This window comes from Dreissena polymorpha, chromosome 4 (assembly GCF_020536995.1).
Source record: "Dreissena polymorpha isolate Duluth1 chromosome 4, UMN_Dpol_1.0, whole genome shotgun sequence".
Lineage (NCBI taxonomy): Eukaryota > Metazoa > Mollusca > Bivalvia > Myida > Dreissenidae > Dreissena > Dreissena polymorpha.
In genome coordinates this window covers 61223378-61247270 of record NC_068358.1, presented here as the reverse complement: position 1 = coordinate 61247270, position 23893 = coordinate 61223378, and the positions used below count along the sequence as shown (strand labels likewise).

Genomic DNA, 23893 nt, shown 5'->3' with positions numbered 1-23893 from the left:
AGTTACATTTATAAATCATGTAAGTTCATCCTATACGGCACTTTCATTTAAATCATTGCAGATGAAAGTATCGAGTTTGGAACAGGCACTTGCTGGGCTTGGAAATGAATTTGGGTCCGACAGAACTCTGACACGGGAAGATATTGTACATATACGTTTTCCCGTTGTTACTGGATATAATAATACAAATCAAATTAAGAATTCAATTTGTTCGATTAAATATGATTTATTGTTTGTTCTTTGCACTTTACGAATGTTATATCATTGTTTTGAGCGTATATATATATATATATATATATATATATATATATATATATATATATATATATATATATATATATATATATATATATATATATATATATATATATATATATATATATAATTTCTTAATACAGGAAGACGTGCATACTATACAAAAGACATCACTCGTTTATCACGCACGAATGCTACGTTCGCAAACACGTGACTCGTCAGACAAGTACCATGAGAGATTCAATGCGCAACTACCCGTGATTGGTACTCGTGTGGTTAGAGGGCCTGATTGGAATCATGGAGACCAGGATAAGAATGGACCTGGAACAATCGTTGGCCACGCGGTAGATGGTAACAACACTCCTATCGCCTATTGAAGCCTTGACAATATTCTTATTTTCAATTTGCGTACACGCTTATTGCTGATTCTAGATTTTAACTCGAAAAAGAGATTAATTAATGCAAAAAGTAATCACAATGAAATAGATAATTGAAACAGGCGTATTCCTTGTTTCTTCAAATATTGCTAGTGGTTGTATTTCACTCTTAATGTTCACTTTTCATCCTGTTTTGTCAGATGCTGTTGTCTGGGTACAATGGGATGCGAAACCTAAATTACGTTGGTATCCATATGGAGAAGAAGGCTTTGGTGTCCTTATTTCTGATGAACCAAGACAGATTCCTCCAGGCGAGACAATAGCCGTAGGATGTCAAGTCAAACCATGTATGTGTAACTATTTGTTCAAAGGCAGTACAATTTATACCAATTTATACTAAGTTGAACATTTCGTTCAGTTCTTGACCACATTTTTCAAAGTATGCTCACATAAAATGACATAGGATTTTGAGCGATACACATTCACTTTTCAACACAGATATACGGTTTTATAATTTGCGTAAAGATTTTATCAAACTCTCCATGTCAATTATTTCACTTTATTTAAATGCCATTTGTAATAAGAATAATTCACTTGATTTATTAGTTACATAACTATTATTATTTTTAAGTAGTAGCTGACTTACTATTTCATCCATTGGACTTCGGAGTTTGATTCTGAGTAATTTGTGTTTTCTAGGTCCAAACGCTAAAATAGATGGTGTACATGCTTGGAACACTGGAGTTGTTATCAAAGAGAACCCACCGAAGGCTCACGTATTCTAAATATTCCCTTAAATCCATTAAACTTTGCTCTTATGTCTGTACGGTTCCACAGATGATACCGATCAAGATAACTACTTTATCGGACCACACATATTTTTATAACATTTGTAACAAATGCTTATATGATCGCTGTTTCTGAAGTAAAACAATATGATAAATAACAAATGTTTTAGTTGTCTACATAATTTGTTCCATACTCCCGTCTCTCGTTTAACACTATTGGCATAACAAGTATTTAAAAGAACCACATCGTAAACGGTTAATTATTACAAAATATATTTAAACATTACAGGCTTATTTATCGAGGGAAAGTAACTATTGAAATACGTTATTATGTTGTCAGATTTTACAAATACCAAAGAAAACCATTGCAACTCTCTATTACGACTATTTGCTTAGTAAACATAAAAACAAAATCTAATATTTTTGCAAACAGGTACGATGGAACAACGGGAAACGAGGAGATTATTTGTACGGTGTTGACGGAAAAGCCGAAATAGAACTCAGGTAATCACAGTCACTAGGTAGATCAAACTGATTTATGTACATCTCTGGGGGTACAATAAAATCCGTTTTGATATATTTTGTGGACATTGGCGCTTATTAGAGCACAACAATCATATTGAATGTAATTGCTCAGCTTAAGAATTACGCGAAGTTGACAATGTGCATGACTATAACTCTTTAAATATCTAAACAAATAGACATTACATTAATAATAATACAACAGGAAATAACCCAATAGTTGCAAATAATTTTATTTTGCGAACGTATTTGCTAATGTTCAATGTTCTGCCTCTGATATGTTATGTAATTACAACTTGTTTAAACATTAACTTTTGCTTATTAACTACTTTTTCAGTTCCATATCAAATGAAGGAAGCGCCTCAACTGCTTTCGAAATACCTGTAACAAAGAACAAGAGCAATAAAAACAGACAGAAAGAAACAGTTTGATCAGTATACATTTGTAAGACCATACTTATGTGTAAAGAAGAGGTATATTAATCGTTATTCAAAAATGTTATTACTTCTTAACTTTTAAAATGTCATGTAATTTCATTTAGTATATTACGCTTGGTCATGTTACGCGTGCATTGTGTCTTTGTAACAGTGATAACTTTAAATGTGTTGATTCTTGAACACGAAATGGTTCGGAGATAATTTCAGTACAAAACTTAAACTATGGTATACTATTTAAACATAATTTGTAAGATATGTTTATAATGCTATAATATCAAGTATTGTGTTATTTTTGTATTAAACTTGTTCTTTCATGCATACAATTGAAATACATTTATTTGTTTTTGCTTTTAAACATAGCTATTATTCAATATCTTGTATGTTCTGCGTCGAACCAATCCAAGCGTTGCCATGTCTTCCAAGCATAGCATACATTCGAAATATATTTATTTGAATACGTGTTTAAACATAGTTATGATTTAATATAATGTATATGTGCTGCGTTATATCCATCCAAGTATGACCACTTCACATTTGGTTCCTTCATGCACAAAATGACTCAGGTAAACGTGTTCGGTTCGATACCTTTTTTTATCCAATGAATGTGTGTCACACTTGTTATGATTGCACATTGGTATGCACAGGATGCAGTGCTTCAAAATCGAGTACACATGACAATCACAATTAACTACAATATTTTCATTGCGTTATCACGCATCGCTTTTAGAAATATATTGAAATATATTTACCCGCAAAATCCAACATCAACATATTGGAGTCACTGAAATGGCACTGCATATGAGGCTTTTAAGTCTTCTCATCGTTTTTATATCTTTGTCGATGAGGGGGATATATTAACAGGCCCCGTACGTTTGCCAGGTACATAAAGTTTAAACTAATTATTAAGGCATAAGCAAACAGGAAAAAAATGACAGTTATATGTTAACGTACATGTCGAAGAGCATTGACTGGTGTAAATGTATTGTGTATTGAGAAAGGTACAAACTTAAGAATCTATGCCAAAAACTACAAAAACAAATAATCCGTTCAACATTCATACGATGAATAAGACGTGTCATGTTAAGGCTGTGTTCTATAAACGTGCACAAGGATGTTAGATCTACTATTGAACTTAAACACGTTTACACGTACGTGCCATATGATTATCATTTACACAGGTATTTGTATTTAACATTAAACGATACGTTCACATATTTACGACTGAATAAACATTTTGCAGCTGTGTTCATAAATAAAAATACAATATTGTATTCAAGAGATTAAAAACAGTATGCACATATAAAAGCTTTACAATCTTTTCGTTTATGAGCAATCGTGTTTAAAAAATGAGATATTTACATGGCAAAATAATATTATTATTTTAGAAAAAATGCATATGTTGAAAAGATTCCGAACATAGACACATATTGTAGTTTTGTCTAATGCATGTAGCGATGCGTTATTTATTTTTTTTTTGGGGGGGGGGGGGCGTATCCTTTGAGCAAATCCCGTTGAAAGCTTGTTATGTTTTCGTTCTTTTTAAAATAAATAATTACTGTTTTATTATTATACTAGCGCTCTTGGGATGATTCCATCGGTCAGTTCGCGTTTATTCATTACACTTCTACTCGAGGTAACGCATGTGAATCAAGCCTAAAACTATTCATACCCGACGCAATTTACATATTTCGAACAATACGTCATTTATGTGGTTGATGTTAATTAATAGAACATATTGTAAGAAGTCGTATATAATGATACTTAAGCTAACTAAAAACTACAAACATGTGTCAGTTATTTGAAAATATTGTAGAATATAAGTATAGGCCATGTCCTTATACGGGTCTCCATGCACCCCTACCATGGGATTAATTTTCAACTATACCAAGTTGTTCAGTAACTCAAGTTAGTAAATTTTTTCACTTGTCCTTAAAGATAAACTCAATTGAAAGTGTTCATAACAACCAGTTTCCATGGCAACCGCCACTCAAAATTGGAAAACGGACCAGGGCGACTATATCAATATCACATCATTATTATATTATTTCTTATCGTAATACAAACAAATTAGTGTTTAAACAAAGGCTACATATTGTGCTTATTTTAAAGACCAAATTATATATTTATCTCATTTGCATATTTATGAATATTAATGAGAAACTAACACAATCGGGAAAAATACTATTTTCGATCATAACTATGTTACTATACAATCAAATTTGATAAATTTGGTGTCTATACCTAGGTTTCAAGGGAAAAACATATAAAGATCATCGGAGCTTGTTGAAGTTTACAATAGGATACACAAATCCAACATGGCGTCCAAAATGGCCGCCAACACCTATAAATGATCATAAATATGTAAATATCCACTAAAATTTGATTATTTTGGTGGCTATGCATAGGTTTCAAGGGCCAAATAACACATTAAGATCATCAGACATTGTTTAAGTTTATTATATTACAAACAAATCCAACATGGTGTCCAAAATGGCCGCCAAGATGGCCGCCAAGATGGCCACCAAAACCTGTAAATGATCATAACTATGTAACTATCCACTCAAAGTTGATTAATGCGGTGTCTATACCTAGGTTTCAAGTGGCAATAACACAAAAAGACCATCAGACATTGTTAAAGTTTACAATAGAACACATAAATCCAACATGGCGTCCAAAATGGCCACCAATATGGCCACCAAAACCTATTAATGATCATAACTATTTAACTATCCACTCACATTTGATGATTTTGGTGTCTATACCGAGGTATCGAGGGGCAAAGAACACATTGAGATTGTCAGACATCGTTTAAGTGTATTATGTTAGACAGAAATCTCATATGGCGTCCAACGACACAATACGAAGGACCACAAGTCCATTACTTTTGACGTGATGCGTGTTATGTGAAATGCCATCGTTTGGACCTGCCGCGGTTTCTTGATTTTGACAAGAGGATCGATATTTTTCAGCTTCAGGCAACACTGAGTTGGCAGGGAATGACGCCTATCTTGCATCAGAACAAATTTTTTGCCTATGATTAATAATTATGAACAATGGGGACAAAGCAGGCATTCTGTCAACATAAGCCTTAGTTTGCAACCTTGCCACAACCTTCACACTATAGTAACGTTTGACCAACCCTTGTATTGGAAGGGCTGCCGAAATCATTATTGATGCGCCACAAAGTAGTTGAAAATGTTGTTCAGATTTTGGGATGTTTCATAAACGTGTGAACTTGTGGGGGGGGGGGGGCAAAAGATCCCTCATGGAAGAAACTGCTCTCAAAAACATACTTGAGGCTGTCCATGGAGAAAATGCAATTGTGCACATTTTGACACGAAAAGCTGTCCAGGACTTCACGGGACCATCTTCTTGTTAAAAAGTGCATACACAGCCAGGACCTAGGAAGATCCAGACATTCAGATACTTCTGGATCATGCCAAGGATTTGTACTCTGCTCTTCTTAGGGGCAAAACAACGCTAGCAGATTATACATGTTATGCGATTTTGATTAAACTCAAGAGGGCTACAGAGAAGAAGAAACATGAACTTGCCATGACCTCAAAGACACGCATAGTATGGCTGAATTATCAGCTAATGATTAAAAATTCAAGCATATTGTACTGTGTGTTTTCTGATGAATTAGCAGGCAGTGTCCGATATACTATCCATCTTTGCTGGGCACATTACCTGCAATCTGCTTATTACTACATGTATCTGCAGCAAATAAGCATCCTAGAGGTAACGCACCCGAATGTTTATCGAAAGTTTGGTATTGGTTTTCACGTTGGTCGTAGGAAAAATCTGTGCTAGTCTGGGCTAGGATGTGATCTTGTCATTGAGCAAACTTTAATAATGTTTTTATAGAGCACATGTGGTCTAACTCGCGGCAGTGGAATGACCGAGGAAATGCAAACCCCTTGGACCCGATCTGCAACATTTGTGCACAACAGTACGATGCAGGATTTCACAGAACTGACCTTTACTACAAGTCGACAACACAAAGACTCAACTGAGGCCTGCATCAAAGGGGATTCTTTTGATCTAGCGAAAATGCAGACACAGATTACAACCTGCTCACCATACACAGCTGACCTTACTCTGAGAAACATGGTCAATGGGAAAGTGGCGTGGTAAGATATGAATGTTCGTGCAATTGAGGCGGTTTGGGAAACGATCATACGAGGTATCATAGGAAAGTCAGTCTTTGCTTATAAATTTAGGAGAAAATACAGAGCCAAAGCTAATGTGAATAGCTTGGCTGTTAAGATCGCTTCTGACTGTGCTTTTTATCCTGCTCTTCTGTTCCAGCGTTTCCTGGTGATGTCAAAATCTGGAGATGCTTCCCTTTCAGTCGTATTGTCTTATGAACTGAGCTTCCATCCTGCTGCCTTCTTTGAAGCCAAGAATATATTTTGTACAGCAGATAAGCCTCAGATCGTGACACATCATGTGAGGCTGTGATAAACTGTATTCATGAATTAGATGCATGATGGTGGCACTTTGCTGCATTGTTGACCATGGAGGAGGGCGACTCAAATAACGCACTGGCCGGGTCTTATGTAGATTTAGAAAAAGGCATTACGGACAAGCGACAGTGGGGTTCGATGGCTACGAAGACGGTCATTATAACAAAAGACAACACACACCGGAGACGATGAAACAAACGGGAATCATATTGTGAGTTTCAGCAAAGAAACAGAATGCTCATGTAAAAAAGGAAGACTTTTTGTCTCGTGACAGAAACAAGGCCGGCATGATTGCTCTAATCAGCACTCTGAATAAGTGGGACACTATGTTGTTCTGTCTTCAGGGGATGCAGACGTTGAAATTGTTCAATCTACAGTATAACGATCCCGTCGTAGCACCAAAACATTGGTGGGCGAGGATACAGATTTGCTCATCTTGATCCTGCTTTACTTCTAAAGGGACAATACGACCATCTACTTCCGCTTTGATGTAAATAAATAGTCAAAGGAATACAAAGTGTATAATATTATCTGGTAGATATTTTTGTTTGTTTATGCATAGACATATGCAATATATGTTCGTCCGGTAAAGCATAGACAGTTCTGTGATCGTTAATTTTCGAGAACACTGACTCTTTGTAATTTTACTACTGACGTTTGCTTCTTAAATGGAACTTTGCGCCGAAGTGTTCTCGAAAACCAGAGCAACACACAAAACGCGTGATATACCGATCGAAAGCTATATGCATGCCATATTGCCCGCTTTAGGTCGTATGAAAGTCAGAGGATGATCAGCAAAGACATTGGAAAAAACAACAACCTTGCGCGGCTGTTTGTTGTCATAAAATGACTACTGACGTTGACTTTTGTGGTCACGTGACAGTTTTTGCTCATTCACAGTGAGTAACATATTATAATCATTAATAGGTTTTGGCGGCCACCTTGGCGGCCATTTTTGACACAATGTTGGATTTCTGTGTAACATAATTAACTTACACTTTGTCTGATGATATAAATGTGTGCTTTGCCTCCTGAAGCCTGGGTATAGACACAAAATTCATCAAATTTGAGTGGAAAATTGCAAAGTTATGATCATAAATAGTTTTTTTTTGCGGCCATCTTGACTGTCATTTTTGACGCCATGTTGCATGTGTGTGTACTTTATTAGACTTAAACAATGTCTGATGATATAAATGTGTTCTTTGTCCCCTGAAACCTGGGATATAGACACAAAATTCATCAAATTGGAGTGGAAAGTTACATAGTTATGATCATACAAATGTTTTGGCGGCCATCTTGGCGGCCATTTTTGACGCCGTGTTGGATTTTTGTGTACTATATTAAACTTAAACAATGTCTGATGATCATTATGTGTTCTTTACCCATGAAACCTAGGTATAGACACCAAATTTATCAAATTTGATTGTATAGTTACATAGTTATGATCATAAATAGTATTTTTTTCCCGATTTTGTTAGTTTCTCATTAATATTCATGAATATGCAAATGAGATAAATATATAATTTGGTCTTTAAAATATAGCACAATGTGTAGCCTTTGTTTAAACACTAATTTGTTTGTAGTACGATAAGATATAATATAATAATGATGTGGTATAGTCGCCCTGGTCCGTTTTCCAATTTTGAGTGGCGGTTGCCATGGAAACTGGTTGTTATGAACACTTTCAATTGAGTTTATTTTTGAGGACAAGTGAACAAATTTACTTTCTTGAGTTACTGAACAATTTGGTATAGGTGAAAATTAATCCCAGGTGGGGTGCATGGAGAGCCCTATTGGGACATGGCCTAGTAGACTGATATTGCAAATACACTAGCGATTAACAAATAATAGTAAATGAGCCGAACCGGATTTGTCTTACCATTACAGTAACGAAAATGACAATGTGATTGGTACTACTAGCAGGAGCTATCACATTTAAACGAGGTGACAAAACAATAAAGGCCTACCACGTTTGTTATGCAGTTTATACATATGTTTGCCAGTTATACGTTTCGTATGAATCGTTCCTCCCGATGGCTGTTTGTGATCCGCAAAGGCACGTCCTTGTATTCGCACGTTGTTTGTATGTGTATTTCATCTAAGTGATTGCCATTTAAGAATGTACGTTTAGATTAGTATTGTATCAGGTTTTAAGACATTTTAAACATTTTCTGTACTAAGTTCATGACGCAAGTTCGGTACCTTGTGCTTATTCAATACATAACTATAGTCGAATAGCTACATAAAAAAGGTTTGTATTCGGTACATGTATTAAAAAGGAAGTTTCATATTATCATATCCTTGCGGTGTTACATTGATAACTTTATCTAATCAGCTAATCAAATCCCACATTTTCGGCGTGAAAAAGCTTCTATAATATAAAATTAATGTAGAATGTACATGAGGCTAGTGTACTGTCTATTTAAGACACGTTTCGCGCTACTTTATATTGATGATATTGTTATCTATGAACAGTGTTGATAACATTATTATCTGACAGAACAATTGCAGGTATTTAAGAGGTCAAATCATTACCCTATGTCTGTTAAAAAGAGATAACGCAGTGAGCATTATTAAATCGAAGCGGTGATGGCACTGAATATGTTCGCTGTTGTATAATCTTAGACGCAACTCAGTTTTCAAAATTATGTTATAGCTTTTTATATCGCAAGTTTGAAATGACCACAACCAATTCAAATTTATAAAGAGTGTGTCTTAAAACACAGGTCGAGATGTGTTTTTTGCAAATCATTAGATGCAGCTTATCAGTGTTTACAGGCTAATCTTATTTGACATGCATTAAGCCCCGTTTTCCCTAACAGCAGCCAATATGTACAGATTTCAATGATAAACACTAGACTGGCAAACGTTGTCTACAAGCTGTTAAATACTTTTAAATAAATACACACTATGTAGTGTACCAGTTGGAACTATAAACAGGCAGATGCGGTGTTAGAGCAGACGCTTTTAGCATTTGTCGCCTGCTTAATTTTACTGCAGTTATCCACACAGGCAGTCACGGGTTACGGTTCCTAGCGTAGTTAAGCCCATTCTGATCGATTTGCAAAATTGTCTCTACATTATTTGTGAGCTAACGCTCACAAATAAAAACAGGATAAACGTCTATATATATGCTTTATAAGGTTGAACCAAACATTAAATTGTTCTCTTATTATATACTATTATATATATATATATATATATATATATATATATATATATATATATATATATATATATATATATATATATATATATATATATATATATATATATATATGCAGTATTGTAAACATTGCATATTGCTGATAATGCAAAATAATCCAACGTTATGTTTTTGTGGTGAGCGAAAACGGATCCGTATATTACTTCAGTGACATTAATTATTTATACATAACAAAAAAAGACAGAGCGATCAAATGATATCGACCTACTTTGAGGTGTCATTTATAGTACACTGTGCCAAACAGGCAAACAAGAACAATTGCTTTATTATAATTATCGGGAAACTATATCAATTGTGATTTTGTTTATGAACCGCTGAGCACGGTTTCCGAATTTTGACTAACCTGACATTTAATAATAACATTATAGAGAACGATACAACTGCACAAACTCTATCAGGAGAGAAATGCTTGTTGGTATCCACAATTTTTATAACTGATAAACTAAGTATAAACATAAAATTATTAATACGCCTCATACACAGTAGGTAAGGTGTTGTTAAAGTAGACGCATCTACTACACAGTACGCAATATTTAAACGGTGTTGAAATCGCGAAATATTTATAACATACGAGATATTGATATGAAATTCACTTTCGGCGATCAACCAAAATGGATTCAAAGGTATTTTTGTGTTTATATTGTATTAAACTTACTTACAGTAAATGTTATATGAACATGTTACATAGTAAATAATTATGCTCTACACGATAAGAAAACGTATTACATTATGTGCGTAGTGAAACAAATACAATTAACTATAACACTATTTCCCTGCTTTGATAATAGTCACTGAAATCGAAAGTAAAATATAAAGAGGGTATGATATTTTCAAATACCGAATGAATCAAAACGCGATATCGTATGAAAATCTTGCTTAAACACTTAAACACATCGTTTAGCCTATCCATTAACTAATCAACAATAGGTAGTGTCTCATGGTTAACGGATGATTTAAACACAATCAACCCTGTATTGAATAATGTACGTGTGGGAGGAAAGTGTGAATTTCCTTTCTTTTAATTAACATTAATTGCATTTCAGGAAGTTGTTCACAACTTAAAAACTTGAGACAATACAAAGAAAATATCAAGTGCACTTAAATAGTACAGAGATTTAGTTGTAACCTAATTGTTCTATTAATAAACGTTCGTGGAATCCCACAGACATAGTATCAAATGTCAAAAACTAGAACATAAAAAGCCTAAGCACAATTAAAACTTTGTACACTAATAGTATGTGTATACTGCTTTGTTGGAAAGTCAATTAAATCAGGGGCCTTCTTCAATAAATGAATGAAATAACAATATGGAATATTACTTTAACGAGTATCTTGTGTAGGTAGCGAGAAGGTGTTTACGACCTTTTTTAGTATCAAAGATTTATAAACACACTTATATGTAAAATGTGTTTGTAGTTGCGAGATATCGTTTCTCTAATAAGTTTAAAATCTCAAAATATGTTCATTTTAAGGAATAGTTCTGACAGCCCAAAAAACTACGTATATTGTAGAACCCACATGCAGACCTCCAAGGGACGCACATATGACCCACATACCGCAAATATGGGTCCTATGGGACCATTTTGGTTTTCAGTTTAAAAATCTATATGATACCAATATGGGTTGCCTATCAGGGCCATAAGACCCATAGGGATAGCATATCCCTTGTTTGCTGGGTTTATGTTCCCATCAAGTGCAAAAGACCTTTACTGAGAAAACGATTACATAGCTGGATATTTAAAAAGTATGAAGCTATTTTTCGTGAAAACCCATTTGTTTAAACGGTGTTATGTAATTTTGTTTTTATGTACATAATATGGCATATGTGGCAAACATTTTGAACATAACTATTATTACCATAAAATACCCTAAAAATTTCATGATGTGTGCGCTATACAAATGCCATGTGTTGATGTATTTATATTTGAATGGCAATGTTCTATAATAAGTTTCATCAACCGTCGAACCAGCAGAATTGGCAGTCTGTTTATTTTTAGCTATCGCTCGTGAGTATGCTCTAAACACTTATTCTCTATCATGTATCATGCAGATACAGGCTGATTTGGAGGTGATTGCCGCTGGCACAAGAGGAATTTTGACCTCGCTGGAACATATCGAGGCACATGGAGGGCATGTTTGCAGAAAGTAACATATTATCACTCCCTTTTATTCTTAAATAACAGAAAGCTATATGTATATATCGCAATTGCATAAAAGGTAAACTTTACCACTTAAAATATTTCGTTTATAATCTCAAATAGGATTAATAATTTGTCGAAACTTAATTTACCCCAACTGTCTCACTAAAATAATAAGGTAAATGATTATGACAATAAATTAATTCACCCAGTCATATCAGAGATTGTACATGACATCGATTCTATACTACGATGTTCTATTTATTTGTAGCCATGATGTGCTGTCCGAGATCGAACATGGTAATATATTAAAATGTATTATACTTCAAACCATTTGAAAAGAATAAAAAATTCTCGGTGAACACGTTTGTTTTAAATTATACTGTGTTCTTTGTTATTGAGTATATCTTGATTGATGATATTTCCGTTGTATTAAAGTTGGGACAGGGCTTAAAAGTCAACGATTGAAGTAAATACATTTAAATCTATATAACTAGCTGAGTTAATAGCACTCTCGTACATACTTATTTATAAAGACATTACAGTAACGATCATCCTCAACAGAAGGGAGTGAAATCAAAAACGTTTTGAACATTCATTAAACATGTATTATTTACATAAATGGTGATAGCCGATGCTTACATAATTTTAAACCCATGGAATTTTATTAACAAATGCATGTAGTAAAATTGTATTTGTTTAACAAAATTTATTTGCTTTTGTTTTCGGTTAAAGGTTAGTTAAAATATCTAGAAGTTTCGAATCAACATCACAATTCAAATGTATAGTTACCAAAGATCTGTACTAAACACTTTGACATGTCTGGGAATACTTACCTGAATAATGCACTTTATAATTCAAGCCTTAAGTGAATGTGAGTAAGCTTGAGCTATTTGTATATATAATTGCAGACCTGCGGGTTCTAAATGAACGGGTTACCTCCGCAGAGGAATCCATCAAAAGGCAACCAAACATGGCACAACTGAAACACAGATTCGACGAGATACAAGAACAGATGGATGAAATGCAACGAGTTTTCTCCAACGTACATACTGGGACCTCTGCAAAAAGCGAACGCATGGATTCCTACCATTTACCAAGATCTTCAAGGGGAATTTCTCTCCCACAAACTGCATTAAACAATCGCAATGAGAATGAGGTCCAGAAATATTCGACTGGTACAGTGCAAACAAACGTTGATTCCCAAAGCAGCGATCGGCATTTATCGACTTTAGACCGTGTACGATTCACACATAAGCCCGATTCTACAGGTCCAAACTTACAGCCGTGAGTACTAACGATACTGAGTACCAATATATGTTACAAATTAACAACGTGAGCCTGAGTGATGACTTAGATAAAACTTTTTTAAAAGGTTTTTGCAAGTAAAATTTCACATACTAATTCTTGCTTCAGTTAAAGTGTCATAAGAATCGCGATTATTTTGTTCATTAAATAGTGCTAGGTGAAAGCGACCAGCTGTTGTAATAGGAACTTTCGTAATTTAGTTACTACTTTTCATTACAGGACGCAAGATAATACATCTGACGAATCTGATACGGAGCACAGTGATCAAGAATTAGTACAACATACGCCGCCCGAACAAACTCGAGTTCGGAATCAACCTCAATTAGGTTTCATAGCTTATTTAAGTATTAGTTGTGTCACTGTAATGTTCATTTGCTTTTATATATTATTAAATAAATATGTCTAGAAATTTAATATAGAAAGCAACATCAACGTAAAGCCAATGTTTATTTAAGGTGTCGCACGTCAAGGATTTCAACAACAAGCATCCGAGACACTTATGGATACAGAGGCATGGGTTGCATTAGCAAACAGGGAGTTAGTGGATGGTACACTAAGACGAAATTTCATAACATAGAAATTAATTGCCTAATAAAATCTATTATTTTCGTTTTGCAATGATACATATAACGCCTGCAAAACACGCAATTATTCTACATATTTTTTAAGTATTACTGAGTATTGATACAAAATTCTTAAGAAACAATTTCAAACAATACGTTTTGTGTTACAAACCTCAACATTTCAAATCATGCCTTGTTACATGCTGTATACATTTTATTTTTCATATCTTAGCGCGATTACGCACACAGCCGCTGAGAGCTTTTCATACCGTCCTGCTACTGGACATATCAGAAAGTATGGCATCTGGAAATGCCTGGACCCAAGCAAAACAATTCGTCAACGATTTCATGGAAGGTAGAGTTCAAACCGCATACATTCATAAAAATGAATGGAATCCATTTGTTTACACCGCTTTTGTTCCTGAATATAAATATATAATCGCAGGAATAAATGAACACTGCAGTTTATCACAACAATAACTACAAACTATGTGGACGCTATCAAAGTTAAAAGTTCGGGTTTTAAATTGCGTTTGTATATATATTGACAGGTTTACAAGAACACGACCCCCTTTACCAGCCTACCGGGTTCAATGAACACGTAGCGATAGCCACGTTTGGTCATAAAACCCAGCTGGATGTATTGATGACGACTGACTTTAAAGCAGTTCGAGATAAAATAGGTTAGTACAAGAGAAACGAACGTTTGGTATGGTTGATGAAACAATCGTATAATGTCTCTTTTACTCATAGAAAAAATTCAATTCGGTTGCAAGTATTTTTATGTACACACCTTAATAAACTACAACAATAATATTGCTGTCTCATAAACGTTCCTAAAGTTAAATTTCGAACGTTATTCGTAAGAAGAACAATAAACAATTAAGCAGGAGAAAACGTTGTAATATTTATACATGATTGTTACCTTGAATTGTATCGACTTACCTATCAACAAGTCTATCGTTATTTAACTTATTGTTTTCTCAATCAAATACAATCTCTTTTTAGTTGTTTTAATGCTTAATTGTCTGCGTAAAATACACATATTCACATGTTTAATGTTATCTTATATGAGGTTTTTGTTAAAATTCTAGACATTGTCATTAACTTTGCAATATGTTTGTTATCAGACAACATGATGTTAGGCGGCCCTAGCCCTCTGTACGGAGGACTTATGCTTGCTGCGGCGGGTGCTTTATCTGCCCAAAGTAAGCTTATTGCCGCGAAACATATATTATAGCAACTTCATTATACATGCTTACTAGCATGCTGAATTTTAACATATAAACTTCTTCTGATATACGTCTGTACTATTCGTAGTCAGTATATGTTTGCTCATGATATTTACTATGATATAATATACATGATTTGTTCCGGATCCGTACTTTTAAAGCACCGAGGGAAATCGGAGAGAACGTCCATTAAAATCATAACATTCCTTCACTCTATAGCTGGATTGCGTACACACATTTTTTTCATCAAATATTGAAACAATAGGATGCCCATGGCGTTTTTGAAATAAAAAAATATCATTAACAATACAACAACAAGGGGCAGTATGCGATTAAACACAGTATATAAGTTTAATTGAATGTCAAATACCAGTTTTAACGACAATAATTTACTAAATTCAGCTGAATAACATTGTTTTGTTTAAATGTATGTATACGAAGCGTCTTAGTTTGTTGTGTATGTGATTTATGTTTCTATTTAATGTGCTTGTTTAAATGCTCGATAAATATTTTCGACCGTTGGTTGCGGTGATCTCAATTTAAATACGTTTCACACAAGAGCTAATGTTTCCCTATCGAACTTGCAATCGCATATCTTTTTCTTATGTCAGATGAAGCCCAACTGATCAATGGTTACGTTATGCATAACAAAATCATCGTTGTAACAGATGGCCGTCCGACTGAGACTTCGAAAACAATAGGACCTGACGTCGCGGACCAACGCACCCGTGATCAGGTTTCTTTTTTCTTTGTTTTTTATTTTGTCTGAAACACGATTAGAATAAAACATCTCGTCTGACGTGAATAGGATTGGCATTATTACTTGTATCTACTTCTTAAAACGCCATTCTAGCGTTCATGTAGGCAATTAAGTTAAATTGATCAAGGAACTGAAGAGGGGTATGTCAAAGTTTGACAAAATGACAATTAACTTAATGTCTTAGATTACAAAGAAGGTATATTCTATATTCAAACACGTCTTATAACTCATGACTATGAAAAATGTTGAAATATCGATTCATTTATGAATAATCATCATTCAGAATCGGTTCGATTCACTTTTCATCGATACTAAAGATTGATAACTTAACGCGAGCATTTAAATTACAATTCAGCTTTTCCTCTTTAAGGTCTCCGTGTCCCAAATCATTTGTTTCGGTACTTTTTCCTTTCTTCTTTACTTATTTAAATTGTAACAATGGTTAAAAATTCTTAGATAACAATTTTTTTTCCAAATTTCCGTTATTTGCGAACAAGTCTATTCAAAACCAAGTTATCTTATAAAATAAACACGTATTCACATGTAGCAGACAAAACGACCGATCATTAGATTAGGTATACGACAGACATTGTGAACAGCAGTATTTCATAGCAAATAGAACGGTAAAGAACCTAAAACGAAATGTAAAGCTATATATTGCAATTTGATAATACATGTTTAAGATGAATCATTCTCTCTTAAAACTATTATTTATTTATATATATTTATTATACTTATGTGAAATTATAAGTATACATTAAAAACGGAAAAACGAAGCTTCACAAATAATTAAGAAATTAAAACAAAATATAATGCAGCCTTTTAATTATGCGGTTGAGATTTGATGATTCGTAGCTAAATAACAATGTTGGTATTTCTGTCATAGCTAATAATTTAGTATTTAATATGCTTATTACAAGAAGCAAATTTTATTTACTTTGTAGACTACTGTGGACATAATAAGAGCGATGAACATAATAGACTCTAAACAGGTTTCTATCCTGTACGTCGGAGTTGGTGATTACGACAAGGTTTAAGTTTTGTCTTATTTATACTAGCGTCGAATTGAAATTGAAACAAGTCAATATAATGTAAACAAATCCATGCATTTTTTGTAGACTTAATCACTTATAATACGTTCTTTGATTTTAATAGTTGTTTTATATAGGTATCACTAATGTCTCTGTTTTTTTGAAAACGTAATCCTTGATCTACTTCGAAGTAATGTACACATATCTAGGTTCACCCTTATTTATGTCTAATTTGTAGTTAGTTTATATGAATGATAAGATTTAAGGTATGAATTATAGTTGACATGTTTCAGGAGTTTTTGGAAATTTTGACCGCGGACTCGCCATCCAGTACTGTTTTCACTTACAAAGACGGACGAAGACTTTCACGGCGCAATTATCTCTGTGTAGGGAGAGGTTTAAGTATAACAAAACAATAAACAACAATAAAGTATACAAACACATATACAGATATATGATCAACTATAGAAATATAAATGTATGATATAAAATTATAATGTTCCAGATAACAAGCCATTTTTATTTAAAAAAACGGTTATACTTTGTTGTTTTTGCCCTTATAGATATGCATTATCGAAACTGTTTGACAATTAAAACCTAGTGATTTTCATTGATATAAACGTTAAGAATGTACACAACGGATGTATTTATGTTTGCTGTTAAAAAATGGATGATTGAATGTTATGTTTTACGTCTAAAATTAAAACATAAATAGTATATTGGGAACTTTGTAAACATGCAATTGTGTCCATTTCAGATTAAAGTATCATTGATGGAACTGACACTTGCTCAACTCGGACATGGACTGGGAACGGATACTTTGATGATAACAGCTCAAGATATTGTACAGTAGTTGTGCATGTTCACGAGTAGAAAGATGCTAGATCATTAGTGTAACATTAAGATAACACATTTATGTACACCAGATATTATTTTGGAACTCTATACTGCTCTGTTTAACTCGTTAAAACTCGATTCTACTAACACATGCAAGATAAAAACTTAAAGTTTTACATACGTTTAAGACATGTAAGTAATTTACAAATGCTAAGAAACGTTTTTAAGTATATTGAATTTACCTTTATATAGGATGATTTGCGCAGTATATACATGACCTCACTGAATTATCACGAACGAATGGAAAGGGACAAAAGCCAGAGTAGGGTAGATACTTACCATGAGAGCTCCAATCCCCAGCTGCCGATGATTGGTACCCGTGTGGTCAGGGGGGTTGATTGGAACCATGGGGACCAGGATAAGAATGGACCGGGTACCATAGTTGGTCATGCCGTCGATGGTAATAGCTATATCAGTAATATATCGTTTTATCATTTGTTTTATATGAATGTGTAATATTTTACGACAATTTTGTCATTTACTTAACTGCATTTTTAACGCAAAGTAATGCTTGATATACTTTTGAATCATACAAATCTTCAAATCTGATGTTTTATCTAGCCTATTGTGATATTCCATTTCACAGTTTACTCATACCAGCACTTTGCTTGGTTTTGCAAGTAAAACGACACCCGCAATACACTTTAATTTAAAAATAGTGTGTTATTAACTATTTGTGATTAATACTCTAAATCATCAAAATATTTTGATCTTGAACATGGCTTGAACATTGTCGCAAATATAGATTTACCAATTTCTGAAGTTATGACGCTCTTAATCTCTTTTACAAGATGCCGTTGTTTGGGTGCACTGGGACGGCAGTACTGAATTGCATTGGTATCCATACGGGGATAGAGGCTTTGCTGTCCTTATTTCTGACGACGAGAGGCAATTACGTCCCGGCGAAATACTGGCAGTTGGATGCCATGTAAAACCGAGTATGTATTTAAAACGCAGGGTTGATACATGCACTTTCCCTATAATATAGTTTCCAGACGATTAGTTTTTTACTTTCCAATATCTATTTACTTCTGAAAATAATAACATTTTCTTCAACTAGTCAATTACATGACATTTAGGTTAGCTCCCAGGATCGACCTCAACCAATGATTGACTTCTTCTCTCAACAAACGTGATCACCGAACATATTTAGGTTAAACTGAACCACATTATGTTCTCAATTCAAGTTTCTTACAGGTCTAAATGCAAAAATAGATGGCGTGCATGCTTGGAACCTTGGAGTTGTCATTCGAGTAAATCCACCAAAGGCACACGTGCGTAAATTGCATTTTGCCTCTGAGTAAATAAAGCAAGCTCTGCATATTCGCATCTTTAAAGATGTAATGTTTTTGTTTATAATTGCAAACATGGATGCATAGGTGATTTGTATAGGTTTTATCAATTACCATATTGTTTGTATGTATTGTCATTTGTATCGTATTATTCGTTATGTTCATATTATTGCATACATGCAATTTAAAGTATGATTAGACTAATAACTGTTTCAGAACTATATTTGATTAATGACTATTCAGATCCAATTAAACTTGCAAGAAGACACGAAAAAGAGACAGAACATTAATTTCAACCTCATTGATTCTGCAACGGACATTAAAAGCTGTTGATTTTCTCAATAGGTGCGATGGAACAATGGAAAAAGAGGGGACTATACCTTCGGCATTGGTGACGATGCTGAAATAGAACTAAGGTACGTCTTACCACAAGTGGTTAGCGTGTGGCTATGATATTAATTAGTGAAAACATCATTTTGAATGATTAATTATCACATTTTAACGAAAAATCAACTTTACTGAAAAAAATAATTAAAAATCAAATATATATATAACAAGGTATCCATATCGAAAGCACCCGAAAACGGGGTGCATCGTTTTGAACAGCCATTACTTCATTAACTTTGCAGCGATTTTCACTATCTTGGTCTTATTCAACACAGAAATGGATATTTCTCTCCTGGAAATGTATATGTCTTGCAATATTTTTACAAATACTGGGTCAACTTTTAAGGAATAACACGATACACAACTCTCGTGACCCAGTTAACATCGATCAGACCGTATTCACAACTGAAATCTTCACGGACTAAAGGGCATTTTCCCTGCAAAGTTCACTGACTTCGATAACATAATTCAATCAAACGTATGAAAAACATTCTTACCGTGCTTGTCGTTGTATTACGCATCAAAACTAACTGTCCAGCGCATTTTTAAACCTTTGTTTACATACATTTTAACTAACTGACATTTTAAACACACGAGTGATTTCATTGGTCCAATGCGAAGGAATGTCTTTACAACTGGAGATTTCATTCCTAAATACGGTCTGATCAATGTTAACTGGGTCAAGCGAATTGTGTATTGCGTTATTTCTTAAAATTTAACACAGCATGCGTAGAAATATAACAAGATATATACATTTCCAGAAAGGAAATTCATTTCATTCAAAATGATGTTTTCACTAATTAATATCATAGCCACACGCTAACCACCTGTGCGTCTTACAAAATCAAACTGAAAAACAATTTTTTACAAAAGTCAGGAAATTAAGAAAAACTTGTTTTGGGTTAACCAGTACAATCAGCATTTTAAAGTTTACTATGATTTTTAACAATAGGAAATGTTATGTCTTTGAGCTACAATTTAGATACATTTTGTTTTGCTAAGTTTTCGTTGCCTGGTTTTCCTACTGAATGACAGGATATTTTAAACTTTCCGGATTAACCGTTATAGCTCAGCGTCAAGGGAGAATTGCGTCGGGGAAATACCAGTGTCAAGAAAAGCAAAACGGACGAAGAATAAAAACAAACAGATAGAAAATACCTGATTCATTTGTAATGTCACAATACATGGTGACATTATCATCAATAAGACTGGGCATGCTTACTAATTTCTGTGATACCTGTGAATTACAATGATGAGTTATTTGACATGTCGCGTATTATATTTACTCATTTATATGTTTATCGCTATTATTATTATACTAGAATATGTATTCTGAGTTCAATAATAAAAACTTCACATGTAAATAAAACAAACACTATAATTGTATAATAATATTGTTATTATTGAAGATGTAAGAGTTGTGTTTATATGTACAAAAACGTTTTTATAGAATGGAATCTGTAGATTTGGTAGATTGAAATACAAGTTTGGAGCGTAAGAGAGCATGAGCTCCAGTTCTTAAACCATCGGTGAATATGAGTCACAATACTTTCAAAGCATTAAGTGTTGAACCGTGCACTCGCATTTATTGTATCATTGAAGGATTCGTGCCGAGCAAGTATTTAACACCTACTTGTTGTTTTTCAAATTAAACAATATTTTTGTTTCAGTTTTTTGTTTTTGTATTGGAAACGAAAATGACTTAAATTACAATTAAGAAGAGAAAATTAATTTTAATAAATTTAAGAATGTTTATCGACTGTGTAGAATAGTGGAAGCTGTATCATCAAAAAATGCTAAGTGAAGAATTAAAATACATTCGTGTTACAAAAATGGAACACTTTCAACAATATTTTTTAGTTGATTGAAAACAAATATGTGGTAGGTTGATGTCAATATATGATTTAATTGCTTAGATCTTTATAAACGTATATACCGAATATTAGGAAAACTACAAGATTTTTCCTGAGTATATGTTGAAATGTAGTGATATAGTATTTTGAAATGTCGGAAAGTGAAACGTTATTTTATTGCATGATTGAAAAACAAAAGAGAATCTATATAGCTATGCATTCAGTTTATGTTCGTGAATACAACTATCATTCCTGAAGTAGACATGGCTACATGTCAATACAAACTTTTAGATCAAAACGAATCTAATATTGGTGCCTTTAAGTTCCCATATTATCTCAAAACATAACAAATATATAACACACGTGTGTCGCTAAAGAGTATATCCGGTTTGAGGTTTATAAGGAAGCAACGATAAATTAACATAAGTATCTCTCTCAGGTTATACATCTTTAGTTTAAACATTCATGTGACATTATAATTCAAGAATCATTTGTGCAAAACAGGTTTTTCCACTGTATCTATTTTTACTGTGCTTTGTATAAAAATAAATAGTGACCGGGAAGTATTTATCAAATGACACGCATGTTTTGTATTCACAAATAATGGTCGAACTGGTTAATGTTTGTTTTTAAATTAAAAAGTAAAATTTTTATGATCTTTCATATCAAGAATAGTCGCGTCTTTAATTAAGAAACATTAAGATTGTGATTACATGTATGTGTAAAGTGATGCGTAATTATAAATATTAATTCGTAAGCAAAGGGATTTAAACACTCACTTCAAACAACATACTGTGATGCTATTACATGCAAGACATAAAAAAAAATAAATCAATTTCATTTACAAGAAAATACATTTGTAAGAGATATAACAGAATAATTATGAAAATGCTTTACTGTTTTTTTTAATACAAACAAAAAGAGTTTTTAATTAATCTTGTATTTGGAAATACCAAACATTTACCTGAAAATACAGCCTATGGTGATTGTATTTTTGGAATGCCTAGCTAACAATAAATTAGAATAGTTGAAGAGTAAACAACGTTATAATTGTTGGCAAGTTATATTGAATGCAAAATATATTCGATAAATAAAGCAAATTTTGTGACATGTGGGATTAATGTTGATTATGTGGAGTAACCAGTGTTACCTACATTTTCAGTATAAACAACGACTTAATCACTACTAATTTCACATGTTTAGTGCGCAGGTGCAGGGCCGTACCCAGGAAATGTTGACTGGGGGGGGGGGGGCCCAAATGGGGAGGGTGCGGGAGGGGTTGCCCCTCCCGAATATATATTTTTTTATTAGGCACTGTTCAAGGTGAATTTTAATGCATATAGAAACATATGTTGTGTTATAAATTTATGGAAATGTTACAAGTAAATCAGCACCTTTCTGAAGTCTAAAGCTTTAACCATTACGGGCCGTCCATAAAGTATGTCACGCTCCAGGAAGGGGGAGGGTGAGTAAGAAAGTGACAGTTTGTGACATGGGGGAGGGGGGTCAGGCCATGTGTGATGTCACACATTTATTTAAAAAAAATGTATAATTTATTTATTATTTCTTTAGTAGAATTTAAAAATAATTTTAAAAAATTTGTGAAACATTTGAATTAGTTTTATGTCAAAATAAGACGAATTGCGTATCCCCTGATTCTGTTGTTCGAATGTTTAATAAGCAACTTGGCTGGACCGGCTTATTCAATAGGCACAATCTCCACACAGATTTCAATGACGAAATAATCGGACTGTTCCATTTATAGTTAGTAAAGGGTTGAAAGAAAATCTAAATTATAATTTCGTTTTTATTAGAGGTTAACACGTGGATAAATATTTATACTGCTCATCGTAACAACCCTACAGTTATAAAAGCTTGTAATGTGAAAGTTCTTTTACCGGTAAGTGAAATTGTAATACGGTTTAATAGTGAATTGAGTTTTAGATTAAATTTAAATTAAGTATTAATTTTTAAAAAAATGTTCGAAAGTGTGAGTTTGTGACGTACTTTAGCGGAGAGGGGTCCAAGATTTTGTAACAGTTTGTGACATGCCGGGGTAAAAATGGTAAAAAAAGCGTGACATGCATTATCAAAGACCCTTGGTGTGAAATTCACACACATTTTTAAAGCTTTAGATTTCATAAATGTATTACACTTTATTAAGAAGTAAAAGCAACCTTTGAAACTAAAAAACCTTTATTATGAAATGTAACATAAAGTATGACTGTAGAGGAGGTTTGATTTCAAAGAGAAAATACTACTATGGTTATATGTCAGTAACTGACATATAACCTACTAGTATTTTCTCTTTGAAATCAAACCTCCTCTATTTAAATTTCAAAGTAAATTCATTATAAA

General features: G+C 33.5%; 2 protein-coding genes across 6 annotated transcripts in view; both read left to right on the top strand.

The window, feature by feature from the left end:
• LOC127877080 (uncharacterized) overlaps positions 1–23893 on the top strand; it is a 50829-nt gene that overhangs the window by 7144 nt on the left and 19792 nt on the right. For 2 of the 4 annotated variants that reach the window (XM_052422705.1, XM_052422703.1), the window contains exons 13-18: positions 62–145; positions 399–606; positions 833–979; positions 1332–1408; positions 1854–1924; positions 2280–2880. In XM_052422705.1, coding sequence (XP_052278665.1) covers positions 62–145; positions 399–606; positions 833–979; positions 1332–1408; positions 1854–1924; positions 2280–2373 — 681 coding nt within the window. In that variant the 3' untranslated portion in view covers positions 2374–2880. Of the gene's footprint in view, positions 1–61; positions 146–398; positions 607–832; positions 980–1331; positions 1409–1853; positions 1925–2279; positions 2881–23893 lie in introns of those variants that run through there. The other 2 variants (XM_052422704.1, XM_052422706.1) reach the window with 1 other exon arrangement.
• LOC127877081 (uncharacterized) lies at positions 10530–21090 on the top strand. Of its 2 annotated transcripts, none has more exons than XM_052422707.1 (18): positions 10530–10697; positions 12125–12219; positions 12484–12512; positions 13124–13499; positions 13740–13846; positions 13976–14068; positions 14316–14438; positions 14635–14766; positions 15214–15291; positions 15927–16051; positions 17020–17106; positions 17400–17492; positions 17864–17950; positions 18196–18403; positions 18795–18941; positions 19201–19277; positions 19641–19711; positions 20751–21090. In XM_052422707.1, the coding sequence occupies exons 1-18, from the start codon at positions 10686–10688 to the stop codon at positions 20842–20844; spliced, it is 2034 nt and encodes a 677-aa protein (XP_052278667.1). In that variant the 5' UTR covers positions 10530–10685; the 3' UTR covers positions 20845–21090. The 2 variants fall into 2 exon arrangements, with proteins under 2 accessions (XP_052278667.1, XP_052278669.1); XM_052422709.1 differs by having other exon boundaries at positions 19191–19277.

What these genes read in the sequence shown, in the direction of transcription:
- LOC127877081 (XM_052422707.1), top strand. An exon ending in GGGTGCTTTATCTGCCCAAA is followed by an intron (nt 15,292 to 15,926) that starts GTAAGCTTATTG and finishes TTCTTATGTCAG; the next exon opens with ATGAAGCCCAACTGATCAAT. An exon ending in GATGCTGAAATAGAACTAAG is followed by an intron (nt 19,712 to 20,750) that starts GTACGTCTTACC and finishes TAACCGTTATAG; the next exon opens with CTCAGCGTCAAGGGAGAATT.